At 32.4% G+C, this 19152-nt stretch overlaps 2 protein-coding genes across 2 annotated transcripts; one reads left to right on the forward strand and one right to left on the reverse strand.

The window, feature by feature from the left end:
* On the reverse strand, nt 4706–6216 carry LOC109823289. The gene is made up of 2 exons (XM_020389574.1): nt 6199–6216; nt 4706–5368 (listed from the first exon to the last, which is right to left on the reverse strand). Exons 1-2 carry the CDS (start codon nt 6214–6216, stop codon nt 4706–4708), a joined length of 681 nt encoding a protein of 226 aa, XP_020245163.1.
* Nucleotides 6321–7728, forward strand: LOC109823290 (protein ALP1-like). Its single transcript, XM_020389575.1, has one exon. The coding sequence runs from the start codon at nt 6321–6323 to the stop codon at nt 7671–7673; it is 1353 nt and encodes a 450-aa protein (XP_020245164.1). The 3' UTR covers nt 7674–7728.

A 19152-nucleotide genomic window follows, 5' to 3' on the forward strand; every position in this document is an offset into this window, starting at 1 on the left:
ACTTTTAAAACTTTTGGCAATCAACAGAAATCAAAGCTCCTGCGTTTAGATCTGGAATTCGAACCTCGATTCTAGCAGTCTAACCAACGTCAGAAGCTCTGATAATCTTGTTCTGATAATCAACAGGGGGTAATCTCGACTCAAGCATTGGGGGAAGCATCCTTTTGCCACCAAGAACCCACGTTAAACAAGGAGGAGCTAAATTAATCATCTCTTTATCTGTAATCGAGAGAGAGAGATTGAGTGATTGTAAGTGTTTCGTACCAAGTGACCGAACCCAGTTTTCTTAAAACAAGAGAATCAATCCCAATCAATTTTTTGACCCTACAGAAATATGAGAGAAGTTGAGAGCAATGGAAATAAAAGAAAATTGTTGGAGCTTGAACACCAATATAGCATGTGAGTTCAAATGTGTACAATATAGTTCCATATTTTCTTATTGTAAAAGTACATGTGAGTGTATATTCATGTCATACTAAAATTTATTCTTCATGCAATATTAAATTACGATGTAGTCAGTGAGGCCATTATGCTGATCAAGTTTCACACTATGTAGAGAATGCTAATTCAGAAGTTATTATCACGATGATTCATCTTGCCAAGGCAAAACCGTAAGGAGGTAAATCAAATTAGTTGCATATTACTTTCAGATATATATGTATGTATATATGTATATTGTTGATGGTAGATATTAAATAGTCACTATGAGAAATTAATTAGCTGACGAAGGTACTCTAACCATCCGAAATGTCTAATCCTGATTTGGGTTATTCTTCCCTGCACAGGTAGAAAATCGCAAGGGGGTGGAGTTAGGCTCTCTAATTGTTCCTCCGACGATCAAGTCAATACTTTACTTGAGTGGAGAAGTAACTGAACTGTAGAAGTTCTTATGCGCAGTGAGTAGAGAAAAAGATCTTACCTTCGTGTTGAAAATAGTGCCCCTATTGATAGTGGTAGTAGAAGGGTAGGATGGTAATTTCGATCGAGCATGAGCTGGCAGCCAGGTCATCATCTGCTTTAGAGGTATCGACTGACTAGTGGCGGAGAAGTCATTTCCGCATTTAATGTGAAGTGATTGGAGGCGTGCGGTGTTGATGTGATCTGATGTGTCTTAAAGACTATTGGGGGTAGAGGAATGATGGCGACGATTATGCATTTAATGGCATTTATTGTGACGTGATCAGCTGTCAACACTCGGGAAGGGGCTTAAGGTTTGAGGTATTTTGTCACCTTTCTACTCATCCGGTGGTCGAGAAGTACCGCCTTTTGAGTCACCTTTGCAAGATATCAACCGAATGGTCGGTCAAGTAGGCCAATCAGGGAGTCAACCTAGCCAGGGGTCAACATGTAACGTCTTTTGAGTCATCCTTACAAGATGTCAGCGTGTCGAGTTGTCTGAACTGGGTCTTGGGTTATTTTGAAGTGTTTGCTCAATTACACATAATGTGGAACACTTGTCTACTATTGATTGGAGATTACTTTTCAGCACTAAAATGGCTATAACATATATGTATGCAAATTATGCTTATATTAAATGTATTTATATGTAAATATGCTTATATTAATAGCATTCATAATTTTGAAAACCTCATTTTCTTAGGTAAAATTACTATTACAAACGCTTTATATGCGTCCAAGATATTAATCAATCTAAACATACCTGAAGATGCTGATCTAAAAAGAAGGTACGTGATGAATTGCTTTATTTATTATCTATGTACAAGTAATTTGCCATTATTGCTAATTAATTAAATTTTATTTATAAGCCTAAAACTTGTAGAAGATTCTTCTTCTCAATGATTTGGTCAGATTCCAACTAAAAAAGCTTATTCAATCATGGATGATTTTCTATTATTAACCGAATGAGAGACACTTGATGAAATGCAAGAGACATGTGAGGTAATTATTTCAAAGAAAAGACTTTATATGTATTTTATACTATTTAGTTACAATATAAGATTAGTGGTAAACCAGATAATTGATCCAGAGAAACTTGATAACTTTGAATCAATATACTCATAATTTTATTTTCTTACTATTTGATAATACTCAGACATAAACATGTGTGACATTAGCAATTACAGGGAAAATTGAAAAGGATTACAATTGATTTTACAATGCCTGCAACAAATGTAAAAAAAAAGGTAAAGGCTAAAAACAAAATTTTTGGTGTGACAATTGCAACGAAAATGCAAAATTATTATCCTAAGTTGTGTGTGAAAATATGTATGTGAGATCCATTCCAAAATTTTATATTTAATTATATGCTTAACGGATGGATGTTTGAATTTTTAATGTCATTTTAGATTATTATCCTCATTGGTTTGTTTTAATTTTCAAGTTTCATTAGGTACATGGTTCATGTATTAATCTATGCATTGACCATACAAGGACTGCATCATTTGTCCTGTTTGATTATGAAGCTAAATAGATTATTCAAAAAACTACAATCGAATTAAGGGAAAGATTAACAAAAATAATCACTATAATTATTATTTTTAGATTATGAGTTTCAATTAGAAAACTCTACTTTGGGTTTTTATATTATTCACAAGAAGATGATGATGATTCATTTCCTCAAGAGTTAGGTACCTCGGTGAAAGGAAACTTCTATTTAATAGAATTCAACCTCAAACAAAGCTAGTCTATATTTTTTGTTTCTAAAATGACTGATGATGAAGGTCTAATAGCAGCATTCTTAGATAGCTCAAATTTGAATTAGGTATACATCACATATTTATTCTTTTTATGGGGTATATATCTATCATTTTCTACATCAGTTTGCATACATAAATGAGGCTAAGAAATATAAGTAATCTCTTTTATTTTTGAATCATTAGGAGTCAACATGTCAAAAATATTTTACCAATGGAACTAAATCCTCCAAAAAGAAAGAGGATATTGATAATGTAAGTCAATACAATTAGTATTATTTTCCTTTTTCATTTCTCATGTTCATAATTTTTTTGTGACAGAAAAGATAAGTATTCACTTCATTTCAAAAAAGCATTGTATGTACAAACTCCATTCGGACTCAATTATGATAAAGCCAAATACTTACAAAAATATATCTACACTCACTATTTCAGAAAACAATAGAAGACGATCTGATCAAGACAAAACTCTCAACAAACCTAACATTTAAACAAAATTATTCACAAAACTACTTGACATATAAACAAGCATTATATAAACACAATATTTTGGCGACACTTATATTTAACTTTTGTTTGTTGGCAATGAATGTTAAAAAAGACTTGCATAAAGGAGAAAATCCAACAACTTTTTGTTTGATGAATTTTGTCTTTTGTATCTCATTCATTAATCTGACCAAAATCAAAAAAAAAAAAAAAATCCTAAAAGTCATATTTGATACATATCTATTACGTGGCAACCCTAAATCGCAGATTGCAATGAAATAGTTTAGATGATAAAAACCAAAAACATTAAATTTGTAAGTCCCATTTTTTAAAATTACAAAGTTATACTATTCTCAATAAATGCAGATAGCACTAGGAACAATATTCTCTATATAGTAGTGAACAAACACAAAAATAGGCATTCTACATATAGTGATAGCTAACGATAATTTAGAATTAAAATACATACTAGACCGGATATAATTTTTTTTTGATCAAAAACAAGGGATAAACCCTGTCATATGTATTAAATAACAAGTTTTACAAAAAACAGGATACGAATTGTATCCAAAAATTGGAAGATAGAAAGACTAGTTTCTCAATACTAGTGATATATGACTAGACCGGATATAATTATATCAATATATGATCTTTTTTGTAGAGAGCCGACAAATAATTTACATGAATTCTTGTTGGGGTCACTCCACAGACCTTCAGCGAACTAAAGTCAATCTAAATTTTGCCACAAATATCATTATAAAGCTTTTGTGAAGTTAGTAAAGTAGTAAAGTTAACAAATGCATATCTATAGTTACATCCAGTGCTGCTCCATTTTCCCAAATTATTATTATTTTTATTACACAAATAAAAAGGAAATCAAACCAAGGTACTCTACTCATTCTATACTTACGTTAATTTGCTTATATCATTTTAGATAGTCATTTTTTCAATATATATAACAGCATTCGAAACAAGTTAAGATAATGGATATGGCTTTATTTTTTATAGAGATATCAAAATAGCTAAGGTTACTCAATTTTCACTCAGAAGATAAGTTGTGGCTTTAGAGAATTGCAAACCTTAGAGCTTTTCCAACCGAACGTTATCCCTTCAATTTGACGCAAAAAAAGTTACTGTTTCTCCTCCAACCGAACGCTTTCCCCAGCGCCATTTTGGGGGAGAGCTACAGTGCTGCGCCAGATTTGGCGCAGCACTGTAGCTTTGGCGCAGTGAATTTTTTTTTTTTTTTAGCCATGGAGTTTATTATTTTGTTGGTTTTTAATGTTTCTCTTTTTATTCATGATCAAAATATTTCATGGTAGCTTTTATTTTTTTAATTATTTTGATATGAACTATTATAATAAAATTAGATTATAAAATAATTATTAAAATCAAATTCAACAATGGAAAAAATAGATAGTTTAATCCAAACACTTAAAATTTCATAATACTAGAACCAAATAGAACATTGAACATAAACTAGAACAACATTGGAAATTAACACTAATTGCAATACATTAAAATTAAAGGAAAATAGAACATTGAACATAAACTAAAACAACATTTCAGTATTCTAGGAAATTATCATCAGAAGGACGAAGATGCTCGAAATATTGGGCAAAAGTACCAGAACCGGTATTTTGAGATCCTTCACCTTGTTTAGTTCTTTTATGCATAATTCTTGATTGTTCTTGTACAAGAAACTCATGTAGTTTTGGATCAGTTACTTGTGTCAAATCTTTCAGTAAAATTAAATTTTCTTCTCGTAATTCTTCCACGTCCACTTTTTTGGCTGCAGTTTGAGCTCGTAACATTTGGATTTCATAATTTAGTTGCCTATCAGCATTATTTTTTTCCATAATTGCAAGCATTTTTTGATTCTCTTCTTTCATATACTCCATAAACTTAGAACTTTCTTCATCATTTCTCTTTTTAAATTTTGCTTTCCGTACCCCTATAGGTCTTTCAGAAGTACCACCAAAATCATTGTCATTCATATTAAAATCGAATGAAGCCAGTCCAGGAGATGCTTGTGTGGGAGAGTCTGAAGTGGGAGAGTACTCTGATTGTGATGATGCAAAGTTACCATGTTGCATACGTCCCACTTGAATTCCAGCATTAACATCTGCAAATTTTTCGATATCTTTCAAGATGGGCCATACATGATCGAATTTGAATCCCTTCTTATAATTCTTATCCTGAGCAAACAACACTTTAGCCCGATTGAACTGCAAAATGATAACACATCAATGACAACATATCAACTTCTATCACACATCAATGACAACATATCAACTTCTATCACTTCATGACGACATTTCAAAGAAAAGACATCTCAATGACAACATATCAACTTCAAACACTTCATGACAACATATCAAAAAAAAGACACATCAATGACAACATATCAACTTCTATCACTTCATGACGACGTTTCAAAGAAAAGACACCTCAATGACAACATATCAACTTCAAACAATTCATGACAACATATCAAAGAAAAGACACATCAATGACAACATATCAACTTCTATCACTTCATGACGACATTTCAAAGAAAAGACACCTCAATGACAACATATCAACTTCAAACACTTCATGACAACATATCAAAAAAAAGACACATCAATGACAACATATCAACTTCTGTCACTTCATGACGACATTTCAAAGAAAAGACACCTTAATGACAACATATCAACTTTAAACAATTCATGACAACATATCAAAGAAAAGACACATCAATGACAACATATCAACTTCTATCACTTCATGACGATATTTCAAAGAAAAGACACCTCAATGACAACATATCAACTTCAAACACTTCATGACAACATATAAAAAAAAGACACATCAATGACAACATATCAACTTCTGTCACTTCATGACGACATTTCAAAGAAAAGACACCTCAATGACAACATATCAACTTCAAACACTTCATAACAACATTTCAAAGATAAGACACCTCAATGACAACATATCAACTTCAAACACTTCATGACAACATTTCAAAGAAAAGACACATCAATGACAACATATCAACTTCTAGCACTTCATGATAACTCTTCATGACAACATTTCAACTTCCAACACTTCCCGTTTATCATCTCCATCTATTATAAAAGCTCATATTGATGAGTTTGCTAAAATCATAAACCTTTATTTTCAAAAAAAATGAATTTTAACAATAGAGATCCTTCTAATTTGTCATCATCATTTTCTGATAATGAAATTGAAGATGAACAATTGATAGATGATATTGAAGCGATTGATGCAGAAAGGGAAGCGGTGTTTCGCATCAGGAACAACAACAATCTTCTCATGGCTTACTATATCAATCAACAAAACAACCAAGTAATTCGTGGAGGCTCAATTCCTGGTCATATAGTGATCAACCGTGATCGAGAAAATGCTGATCGTAATCTGTTCAACGACTACTTCTCTGAGAATCCGCGATATAATGATTCGATGTTCCGCCGACGATTTCGAATGTCTCGAGATTTATTCCTTCGCATTGTTAACGCCATAAAAGCTCACGACACTTACTTTATACAGCAAAGGGATGGGGTCGGTAGACTTGGATTGTCTACGCTTCAAAAAATTACAGCTGTGTTCCGAATGTTGGCATATGGTCTACCAGCGGATGCTACTGATGAATACATTAAAATAGGAGAGTCGACAGCAATCGAAAGTTTTAAGAGATTTTGTCGTGCTGTTGTGGAGGTTTTTGCAGAACAATATCTGAGATCGCCTAACACTAATGACATTGCCAGACTACTACATATTGCTAAACAACGAGGTTTTCCAGGAATGTTGGGCAGTCTAGATTGCATGCATTGGAAATGGAAAAATTGTCCAACGGCTTGGGCGGGCCAATACGCAGGTCGTAGTGGATCCCCAACTATTATTCTGGAGGCCGTAGCTGATTATGATCTTTGGATATGGCATGCATATTTTGGTTTGCCAGGTTCCAATAATGACATTAATGTTTTAGAGGCATCTCATCTTTTTGCAAAACTCGCTGAAGGTATTGCTCCTCCTGCTCATTATGTCATTCAAGGTAAACATTATAACATGGGTTACTATTTAGCTGATGGTATATATCCAAAATGGTCTACTCTTGTACAAACAATTCATGATCCTCGTGGTCCAAAAAAAAAGTTGTTTGCAATGAAGCAAGAAGGATGCAGAAAAGATGTAGAACGTGCATTCGGAGTACTCCAATCTCGATTTGCAATTGTGTCAGGACCAGCTCGTTTTTGGAAAAAAGAAGTATTACATGATATCATGACTGCGTGCATTATTATGCACAACATGATAATTGAGGATGAACGTGATCTTAATGCTACAATTGAAAATTGGAAGGAAGCACCAGTTCCGGACGTAGAGATGGTTGTAGATGAAAATGCTCGGTTTGAAGGATTTCTGGCTCGTCATCGACAAATCAAGAATAAAGAAGCTCATATTGCACTTCGAGATGCATTAATTGATCATTTGTGGGATGAATATACTAATTCGGAGACTTAGAATTTTATCAATATGGACCGTGTCTTTGTGTTTTATTTTATGTTAAATGTAATGCCTTTTATTTTTATTTTTATTTTTGCTTGCAAGTGTGATGTTTTCTTTTGTGATGTTAAATGTAATCTTTAGTTGAAGTTATGAAAGTAATATTTTAATTTGATTTAGCATTTAATTTTTATATTTTTATTTTATTCATAAAATATATTATTGTAATTAATTATATGTATTATATAATTATATAATTTGTTAAATATTTTTAATTTCAAAAAATATTAAAAGATAAGAATAATAAAAGGAATATGCTTTTTGGTGTAATATTTGGTGTAATGGGTTGGAGATGGAATAGTAATTTTGTGTAAAAACTACACCAATTTGGTGTAAAAACTACACCATTTTGAGTTTTATGGTTGGAGATGCTCTTAAAGACCTTTTGAGTTTCCTGAACCTTGTAAGATATTGTAATTTTGTGAATAGTACTTGAAATCAATCAGTAGGTAAATAACATCAAATTCAGGGAATATTGTCACAGACATATTATCAACCTGTTGAAGCTACTCATTAGCCTTTTGACACTATTCATAAAGCAATGCTAGCACCTTTTCCTTGACATACAAACCAAAACAATTTAAATAGTTAACTGAACAATGCATTTACTTGATGATGAAATAATTAACCATATATTAATTGACAATAGTAGCTAGCTTAAATACTCAAATTCAATGGGGAGATTTCTGATGATAAGTTGTCATAGTAGTCCTTTTAGAAGTAACACTAATTTCTTTAATGTCTTTGTCAGTAGTATCTTTTGCTGCTGCGGTTTTCACCATTATCACTTTGGGTTGCCTATTTCTCTACGCTTTAGTACTGATCTCTTGATGCAAGAATCTTTTCCTAAATCTCTTTAACATGTTAACTTATGTTATATTGAAATGCAGAACTCCCTTTTTGTAACTTGTGACGATGAAACTGAAATTTATTCCTTGGATAACATTACTCCCTCCAAGAGGAATTTGTTAGAATCTGATATATTTAGTTTCTAACTTGATTTCTTCATAAATGTCAAGCAACAAAAAGCAGAAACATATTAAAATTGAAGACGAGAATTGGAACATTCTGAAGAGAGATGAAGCTGCTTTATTGAAAAATCTCTGTCTAATATATGATGTCTAAAACCTATATCTATTCCTCTATAATAATGGGAGGACCCAAGAACCACTATTTATACTACAGTAATTCACTGTAGTATTATTACTGTAGCACTTTTCAAAAAATATCACTGTAACATAGGCAAGGATACTGTAGCATTATTAAAAAATTACTGTGTTAATTTAAAAATATATTGATGTAGCAGAGTAGCAGAGGTGGGATACTGTAGCATTTTAAAAAAATACTATAGTATTTAAAAATATTTCTACCGTATTTAAAAATACATTGTAGCAATTAAAAACAGGATTACTATAGCGATAAAAAAAGGGAAGGCCATGCTAAGCACGGGACATACACTAGTTTAGTATTCTAGTCTAAAAACCTATTTAGCAAACTTTTGTATGAACTATATTTTTTTTGGTGGTTTTACATTCAGAAACTTATCTACTTGATATAATTGTGGCAAATATTTTGTTTATCAATGAGTTGATAAATATGGGTTTCTTTTATGGATCTATATACTTGATAAATATCTCTATATACTTGAAATATTTTGTGTGAAGAAAAACTTGATGCTGCATAATTTAGTATGACAATGTTATACCATTGAGCATATAGATTTGAGAGATTTTATCAACTTTGTTGTAATAACATGGAATTTAAAAATCAATTCTTGTTCACAACTTAAATAATAGCAAATTAAACATATATGCAATTTAGGTTATATCATTTCTGAGTCATTCTTTGTTATTATTATTATCAATTTGCATTCTTTTGCTACATTAATTTTTAAATATTAAACAAATATGTGCATCACGCGGGCCAGAAACTAGTTAATACCAAAAACTTGATGTGTTCTAAATAAAACGTTGCAAGTGCATAACTACTATGTGTAGCATGCAAGTGTCGATCTCATGAGAAAGGAGTGTTATTAAAAAGTCCTAAAGTAGTTCTTGAAATATAAAAGAAAAGCGAGAGAGTGTATGCGTAGAGATTGGTTTGGGCATGATTGTTTCAAATAAAAAGGCTAAAAATAAGAAATGAAAATGAAAGAAAGAAAAGAAACAAATGAAAGAAAATAAGAAAACAAGAAAGAGAATAAAACCAAAAGAAGAAGCAAATAAAGAGATGGGGGAGAAAATCAAGTGAATAAACTAGGAATGTAGGATTGAATCCACTAGTTAATTCCTATTTATATTTAAGAAATACTCTCTTTTATTTCTCATATTACTTAGAATTCTTAAGCATAAATTATCACGTTATTCAAAATAAGCATAACCTATCAAAAACATATTCAAGCAATATTTCCATTCATAAATAGAAATAAACAACTAGGTAGTAATTCTAGAATTAAAAAAAACATAAACTATCAAACCATATAAGATAAATATAATTTATCAATTTCTTTCTACCAATTATCATTCTAGTTGATTATAATAACCATGATCATTTAAGTACAAAAAGAGAGCAATTCAAAAACCAAAAAGGAAATCAAACTAGTTTCATCTAGTCCTAGAAATCCTAAAGAATTAACTACTCATACTACAAAAGCAAATAAATGCTAAATTACAAAGCATGAATGAAAAGCAAGAAAAAAAATCTAAATTACAAAACAAGAATAAAAAGCAAGAAATTAAAAGCTATACTAAAAAGCATAAATAAAATGCAAGAATAAAAATCTAAACTACAAAGCATGAAATAAAAATAATCCTAAACATGCAATTCTAAATAAGAAACTAAAAGAGGAAAAATAGAACCTTACATTGTAAGGGGACATCCCCTTGTGAAGCAAATCTTCATCAACAAAAAATAAGAGGAAGAAAATTAAAAAGAGGAATTTTTATTTATTTATTACAAACTAAAGTTTATAATTTTAGAAGCCTAATTAAAGGTCTCTCCTGTCCAAAAAAAAAAGAATTTTATAAAATTTTTGCATCTCCCTCACTCTCACTCTCTATCCTATTTATAGCCTACAACAACTAACATCAGACCTTGGATCAATCTTGGGCTCCAATGAATCAAAATAAGTCATTCATAGTTTTTGCTAGAAATTAATCGATTAGCTCATCGATTAGTTTGTAACAAAATTATGCTTTCTTGAGTTGATTTGTTGACTGGACTCTTCTTAGGCTTTTGGGCTTCCTCCAGACTTATTTTAGGCTTCAGGTAGAGGTACCTTGGGCTTCCTTAGTCTTTTATTTAATAATTTCTTTATTTCTTATAAATCCATATAACAACCAATATTAGCAATTATATTTATTCAATAAATAGATATTAAGGATACAAAAGTGCAATAAAGTATAGTAATCAGTACATAGACACCTTTTAGTTCCTTACTTTGCGCTTCTATATTCTTAAGTTTTTAGAATTTACACTTTAGTATTCTATGTTATGTAAACATGTGAACATTCTCATGAAAATTTTCGCATGGCATTTACATGCTAATTTAAAAATGTGTTAATTCTTTATTTTTTTAACCTTATTATTAAATCTATTATAATTATATTTTAAAATAGAACAAGGGTAGGTTTAAAATGGGTTTAAGATGAGTTTAACAGTAAATTTAGTGAAAATTAAGAGTTAAAACTTCTACGATTTGCATGTGTCATATAGAAATTTTCAATTAAAAATTCTCACACTTACTTAACATGTGAAGTACTAAAAGTGAAAATTTTAAAAACTCCAATATGTCTAAGTTCTATCAAAAACTAATGAGAGTTTATAATTGCAAAATGGAGGAAACTAGAAGGTATTTTACTACTACTTAGCCTTTACCTTGGGAAACTACTGTGCTTTCTATTCACTAAGATTAAAAAATATATCAAAACTTTTAAACAATGACTAGTAAAAAATTAGGCTAAATAGCACTTAACTACCTTATAATTTCACTCCCTTGACCTATACTTGAAATACCATATACTTAGCCTTTTCCTTGGAAAATTTTCTTCCATCTCTTTGACCTATCAAAATTATTAAATATACACTCTCTTTCTCCTTCGAGTTCTTCTAATTCAAATTTCTTCCCCCCTTTTACCCAATAAGACCCTCCTTCACTCATTTTTCCCTCTCATCAGTGGACTCCTACTCTTTCTCCTTCAAACTGTCCAACTCAAACCTAAACCCTAATCCAAATTGCTATTGACTTGAAGGATGGTTGTTATGGTTGAATTAGGGTTTAGGTTTAAATTGACTTGGATGAATGTTGTTGGGGTTGAAGAAGAAAGAGGGCATTAAGGGAGGATCCTATTGAGTAAAGATGTGAGCAAAATTTGAATTGGAGAAGGTTGAAGGAAAAGAAGAGTATAAACTTAATAATTTTGATAGGAATAAAGGATGAAGAATGATATAATTATATATATATATATATAATATATATATATATATATATATATTATATATATGAGAAATGGGTAGATTGGTACGCATAGTATAATTTGTGTTTGGTAGTGAGGTGTCATATTCACGATCCATTCATTCTAATTCCCAACCAACTCGCCCACATGGTGAATGTGGGCCCAATTTTAGATGACGTGGAGGGATATAGACACCTCCACTGACCAAGGCTCCAAGCGATACACGATTCTCTTTCTCTTCTCTCTCTCTCTCTCCTCTCTCGTCTCTCTCTGCTCTCTCTCTCTTCTTTCTCTCTTTTAATATATATATATAATATATATATATATATACTCATATATATATATACTTATATATTATTATATATATATATATATATCATATAATACTATATATATATATATATATAGCACCAGCAGCAAACTTGGGCTTTATAGTGAGTTGACACATGTGTAATCAGCTCTTTCTAGATATTTTAACTCATGTGCACCCATGTAAATGTGGTACCGCCATTTTATGAAGTGAATATGAATGAGCCACCTCACTGACCAAGACGAAAGTTGCTGTGCTTGGCGTTGTGTGTGTATAGAAAAATGGCGTATGCTTGGTATCAAGCACACACTGTGATTGCTTTTGCAGGTATATATGTCTCTCTCTCTCTCCGGCTCTCCTCTCCATCTCTCTCTCTCTCCTCTATATATATTCTATATGTATATATATATATTTTAATAAAATATTTTAAATCTATATATTATATAATCCTAACTCATATATATCCTAGTATATATATATCTATATTATCTATATATCATATATTCATATTCACACAATTTATCACTAATGTTGTTTGTCTAATATTTGTGTATTTCTATTTATGGGACAGCTGACCGGAATAAAAAAGAATGATGGCCCCCTCCTTTGTTGGTGAGAACTATAGAGGGTGTTCCACTTCGTGAGACGAAAGTAGGTTAGGTTACTCTATCTTACTTGTGATCCCGTTCGTGTAGACAAACAACGTGTTGGAGGATGGATGGAATCGAGCTTCAACGATCATATCCAATGGAGGTTGACGGAATATCGGTGTGAAGCAATACAATTCAAGTTAAAGATTCAAGTTCAAGCTTCATCCGTAAGTTTACCAAGAAGAGCATATTGAAGATCAAGATCAAGCTTGGGTAAATTTAGTTTTAGGTTTTATATTATGTGTGTTAGTACTTTAAGCTCAATCATATACACACATACACGTTTTGCTTTTGTATATATATAGTTATATATATACATATATGTTTTGGTTTGATAGTTTTCAAGTTTTAATATGAAACAATTGAATATAATTAGAAAACATATTTTTGTTTCATACTTACATGCATATATATGATTTCATCAATGTCAATTTTATTTAGTTCAATAAAATCATATTTACTTTTGAAATGTTTGCAAAATATACAATTTTGTGAAAATATTATTTTCTTAGTTTATGGACTTAATAACAATCATATACATCTTTTATTAAGTCTATATAATCATTTTATAATGTTTCAAAACATGATTAAGGTAAAATGTCAAAATTCATATGTTTACATTTTCATGTTTTGGACTATTTTGCAAAATGATGATATTTTACAAATGGGAAATGCAATTTAAAAAATTTCTTTTGTAACATGTTCATTTACATGTTTATATACATTTCCCAAAGTGTCATTATTTTTGGACATCATTTGTTATTTTTAATACATTTTTAAAAGTCAGAAAAACACTTTCAAAACTGTCAATTTTCATATATCAGTTTGCGGTCGACCACCACGGTCGACCGCCTTGAGTCCAGAGACTCAGGATAGTTTTTAGAGGCTCCCCCCTCGACTGGATGTAGTCCAGAGAGTTTCACGGTCGACTGCCACGGTCGACCGGCTGATGTCCAGAGCCAAAGCTCTATTTCTGACCTGCTCGCGGTCGACCGCGCATTTCCTACGGTCAACCGCCGATCTGTCATTCAGTCTCCAACGGTTAGTTTCTAGAGCCTTTTTTGAGCTAATTTTTTGGTCTTTTCTTAGCTTTCTCTTGGCTTTGGGGTTTCATATAAATACCCCCTTATACCTCAGTTTTAGAAGCAATCTAAGAAATGTTTTAAACAAGTTTTAAAAGAGTTTAAGTTTGGTTTTAAGTTTGTTTAAGGGTTTGATTTGTGAAGAATTCCACAAGAGGAAGTGGAGATCAATTCATTGATATTTGAGCTTCATTCCATCTCTCTCTCTCTCTTGTCATCTAGAGAAGTTTTCCTAAACTCAATTCTAGCTTTTATTTATAATTATTTATTGATTATCATTTCTATTAAGCTAGTATTTACATTTAAGTTTAGTTGATTTTATTTCACTCATTGTTTACACACACCCACTTGAGCTTATTGTATTTTCATATATAGTATATTTGGGTTGGTGAGATTTGCAACAATTGAGTGTGAGCTTATATTGTGTTCTCATCCATATTAGAGAACAAATTAATTGTATTATGAGCCTATTCTGAGATTCACTTTGTATTACACTAGTATACCGAGAGGAGTGTGTGGTGAGAGACGGGGTCGCTTCCAAGAGGAGTAGCGTCGGTTGACGAACCTAGGGAGATGTTGTATCCGAGCACTTGAGGAAGGACACGGACTAGAGACCAACACTTAGAGGGTGTGGAGTATAGTTACATTGTGAGATTATGAACGTTGATCGGTGAGCGTTGAAAACCGATATTGTGTGGTGTAAACGTTATTCAGGTTAGCATAGAAAACCCGGTTGTGATAGTGGATTTCTCCCCGGGAGTGGGGAGCGAAGACGTAGGACGGAAGGTCCGAACTCCGTGATCATATTGTGTGTTTGCATTGTTTATATTGCCCTATCACAATTGTATCTTTAGTTTAGATTGTTTACCCTTGTGTTGTTTATATATCCTTGCATATATTTCACCATATAGGATATATCTCTTTGTTCATATTGCATATTCTTGCTCATAACATATTGTATATCTATCTTGCAAGAATAATTTATTAATTAGTTTTAATTGGCATAAAATCGGATTAGATTAGCATAAGACCCTAATCACCCCCCCCCCTCTAGGGTCTAACACCTCCTTCCTCTCTCCTAACCTAACCCTAATCTTCCTCCTCTCTCCCTCTTCCTCCTCTCCTCCTCTAAACTTGTTGTCTCCCTCTCCCACCTCCCCCTCTGCCATTATCAAACTTAAGCACACCCTTCAACCCGTTGTCTCCCTTTCCTACCTCCCTCTCAGCCACAACCGACCTCGAGCACATATTTTAACTAGTTCAACTCTAATGACAACGAAAAGATCTCCTCCTCCAAGCTCTCCGCCATCTTCTCCTCCCACGACCACCCCCTCTCGTCCTCTAAACTCTCCCCCATGACGGATGAGACCATCACCTCCTCAAAATTATCTACAACCTCCTCTTCTCTCCCCTCCATCATTTCTCTCAAACAAATCTCATGATTGTATTATTTATAATTTTACTTCTTAGTGGTAAATTAGAACTTGCTAGTTTATTTTTAATTGAAATGGATGAGTGAGATTTATTTTCTTGGAGTAGTTTGTTAAAAAGGTATATGATATGTGGCGGTTTGGAGATTGCACAAAACAATATTAATAAAATGCCAAAGAGAAATATGGTTTCTTAGACTGTGATAGAAATGGACCGTGTATAAAGAAAATATCAAAAAAATATCAAGGTGACCTTGCTTCTTTTTCCTTAGGGTTTCTTTGTCCACTTCCTTCCCTAAAAATATAAACTTTATAATATACAACATAACTTAACAGGCAGCGACATATCCGTAATAGGAAATGACTTAGATTTAACACCAAATTACTTGAACTTTATAAGAAATTACTTAAAATTAACATAAAATAAGTTAGACTTAACACGAAATAACTTAAACTTCACAGAAAATGACTTAGACTTTACATGAAATATGGTACCCTTAACAGGAAATGACTTAACTTTAATAGCAAATCACTTAACCTTAACGCGAAATGTGATAACCTTAATAGGGAATAAGATAACATTAACAGCACGATCATGAAAGCATATACTTTACCTCATTCCAGGAAAGAATGTATTTGCCCAGTTCTCTGGAGTGTAGTTGATAAAAACATTACATGCTCTTTCATTTATTTTCCCTTTTTCACTTTTTCCTAGGGTTTCTTTGTCCACTTCCTTCCCAAAAAATCACGATGTTATAACATACAACATAATTTAACAGATCCATAACAGGAAATGACTTAGACTTAATACGAAATGACTTTAATTTCACATGAAATTACTTGAACTTTATAGTAAATTACTTAGACTTAAACACGAAATCATTTGAACTTCATAAAAAATAACTTAGACTTAACACAAAATGTGGTACCCATAACAAAAATGGCTTAACCCTAATAGGAAATGACTTAACTTTAACACGAAATGGGGTAAACTTAATAGAAAATGACTTAACATTAGTAGGGAATAAGGTAACATTAGCATGAGGATCATGAAAGCACAGACTTTACCTAATTCCAATAAAGGATGTATTTGCCCAGTTATCTAGAGCATAGTTGATTATAATATTATATGCCCTTTCATTTATTTTCCTTTTCTGGTTTTTCCTATTATTTGTCCACTTCCTTCCCAAAAAATCATAACTTTATAATATAAATACATAACTTAACATGCAACAACATGTATTGTGCAAGCTTATCAATTGTGCTATAAACTTACATACACTGAGTAAGTTAACATATGACAAAGTCAAATACAAGTAAAAATTATTATCAATCAAAAGGACTCAAATAACAAAGCTTAGTTAGAAGTTCAATAACAGTAGACCCTTTAACTTGCCAACAAATCCAAGTTCATCCTCCAAAAAGAATATTAATTAGATAAAACACCTCCAATAAGAGGAAGGCAAGGACATATAGCAGTAAATGTAAAGATAAAAACATGTAATGTCTTTCTTTGTAAGTGAAAGCCTAGCCCCCAACTAGCTCATTTAGCCTTTCTCAAGAAGCTTCTAAATGATCGGGTCATATAAGATCTAATTACGAGTGAGTCAACATCTTAAGAGATGAGTGATGAAAGAGCCCATTAACATCAAAATAGATCAACCGCCTTTGTTCCTTCATGTCCTTGCTAATTAACAACAATCACAGTGTTCCACAAAACAAAAGTTCTGTGAGTCATTTAATCAAACAAGTGGTAAGCAATCATCGTGGTCCATGAATACGTCGCCTCAGAGTCGGTCTCGGTCATCATGCATGAGGGTTTAGAGGTGGAGAGGGGGTGGTTGAGGGAGGAGAAGATGGCAACGAGGTCGGAAGAGGAGATCTTATTATTTCTATTGGAGTTGAACTTGTTGAGGAAGCGATTGACGAAGTTGGAGGTGGATCCGGGAATAGATCCGGGTGAGAATTTTGATTGGTGCAATGGCAATGGAGGAAAGATGAGATCTTGCCCATCGGAGGAGGGGGGAGACTGTGTTAGGAGGAAGATTAGGATTAAGGTTAGAGTTAGGAGAGAGGAGAGGAGTGAGAAGTAATCATGAAGGTTAGGGTTAGTAGGGAGGAGGAGGAGGAGAGAAGGTAGGAGCAATAAAATTAACTATGGCGCCAACGACAGAGGTGGGGGAGGAGGATTTAAGAAGAGGATTGAGTTGGGAGGAGGAATAGAGAGAACAAATCTCACCATGGTTGTGATCTCCATAAGAGAGGGGGGGGGGATATTTTTGGGTTTCATGATTTTTTTTCTCTCTTTGCTTAGTTGGCAGAGGAATGAGGATTGAAACACAATATTGCCTTATATTTTGGGGTTAAGGGGCTTGGACACATCAACTTCTCTAGTTTGAGGCCTTGACACAATTTTCCGTGTATGTGTGTGTGTGTGTGTATGAGATTAATGGGTATCCTTGTCATAGGAGGGGATTTTCCTCCTTATCACCTATGTGGCACAATCCCCACCATCCTCATAAAGTAGGAGAGAGAGTGTGAGTTGGTGGGGATTGTGCCACATAGGCGACAAGGAGGGAAATCCCCTCCTATGACAAGGATACCCATTAATCTCATATATATATATATATATATAGAGAGAGAGAGAGAGAGTATTGATAATATGAGATAGCGAGCTCAAATCTTATCATGAGCTAGAGTAATCAACACATCAAATTCATAATCGACATCGTACATCTCGTTTAACACGTCATCAAATATATATGGTAATTTTTTTATACAATTTAAAGTCTTTTATAATATGAATCAAATTAGTATGATATATTGATTTTTTAAATAACTTAACAGTCATCCCTTCTACATATAGCTAAAACAATTATTAAAGATTTCCAAACAATATAACTTTTTTTATATAGATCATGATAAGTGCAAATCATGATGGGCGGTATCGAACACCGTTTCCAGTAGCCTATTAGGCTAGCTCACGATAATAATCTGAGTTCACCATCTCACTTTATCATTTTTCTACACACACACACACGTCTGAGTAGAAATAAATACCATATTTAAAAATAGGATCAAGTTATAATACTAAAATGGTAATTTAGCCATTTCAATGCCAATGATATCTTCCTATCTAATAATATCCAATTGGAATTATATCACCAAAATATAACGAATAAAAGAACTTTTGCATTTACATCAAATTCTAAGTACACAAATTCGTCAATCAGAAGCTGCAGATGTACAGTACCTTATACTGAGACTTAATTCTGGATGACAAATTAACAGGAAGTACTGTCAAAAATATTATTACTATAATAGGAAACAAAAGAGCTGACCAATGTGATAATGAATAAAACAGGAAAAAAAATCGACAGAATATTAGCTGCTGGGATTAATCAACACATTTTTTGTGTGAAGGAAGATGAGATCAAGTGATGCACATATGTGAGAATATAAAAGGAAAAAAAAAATGAGGGGAAAGAAATATGTATCAAAATGATTAATT

Source organism: Asparagus officinalis, chromosome 9 (assembly GCF_001876935.1).
Source record: "Asparagus officinalis chromosome 9, Aspof.V1, whole genome shotgun sequence".
In the NCBI taxonomy this organism is placed as follows: Eukaryota; Viridiplantae; Streptophyta; class Magnoliopsida; order Asparagales; family Asparagaceae; genus Asparagus; species Asparagus officinalis.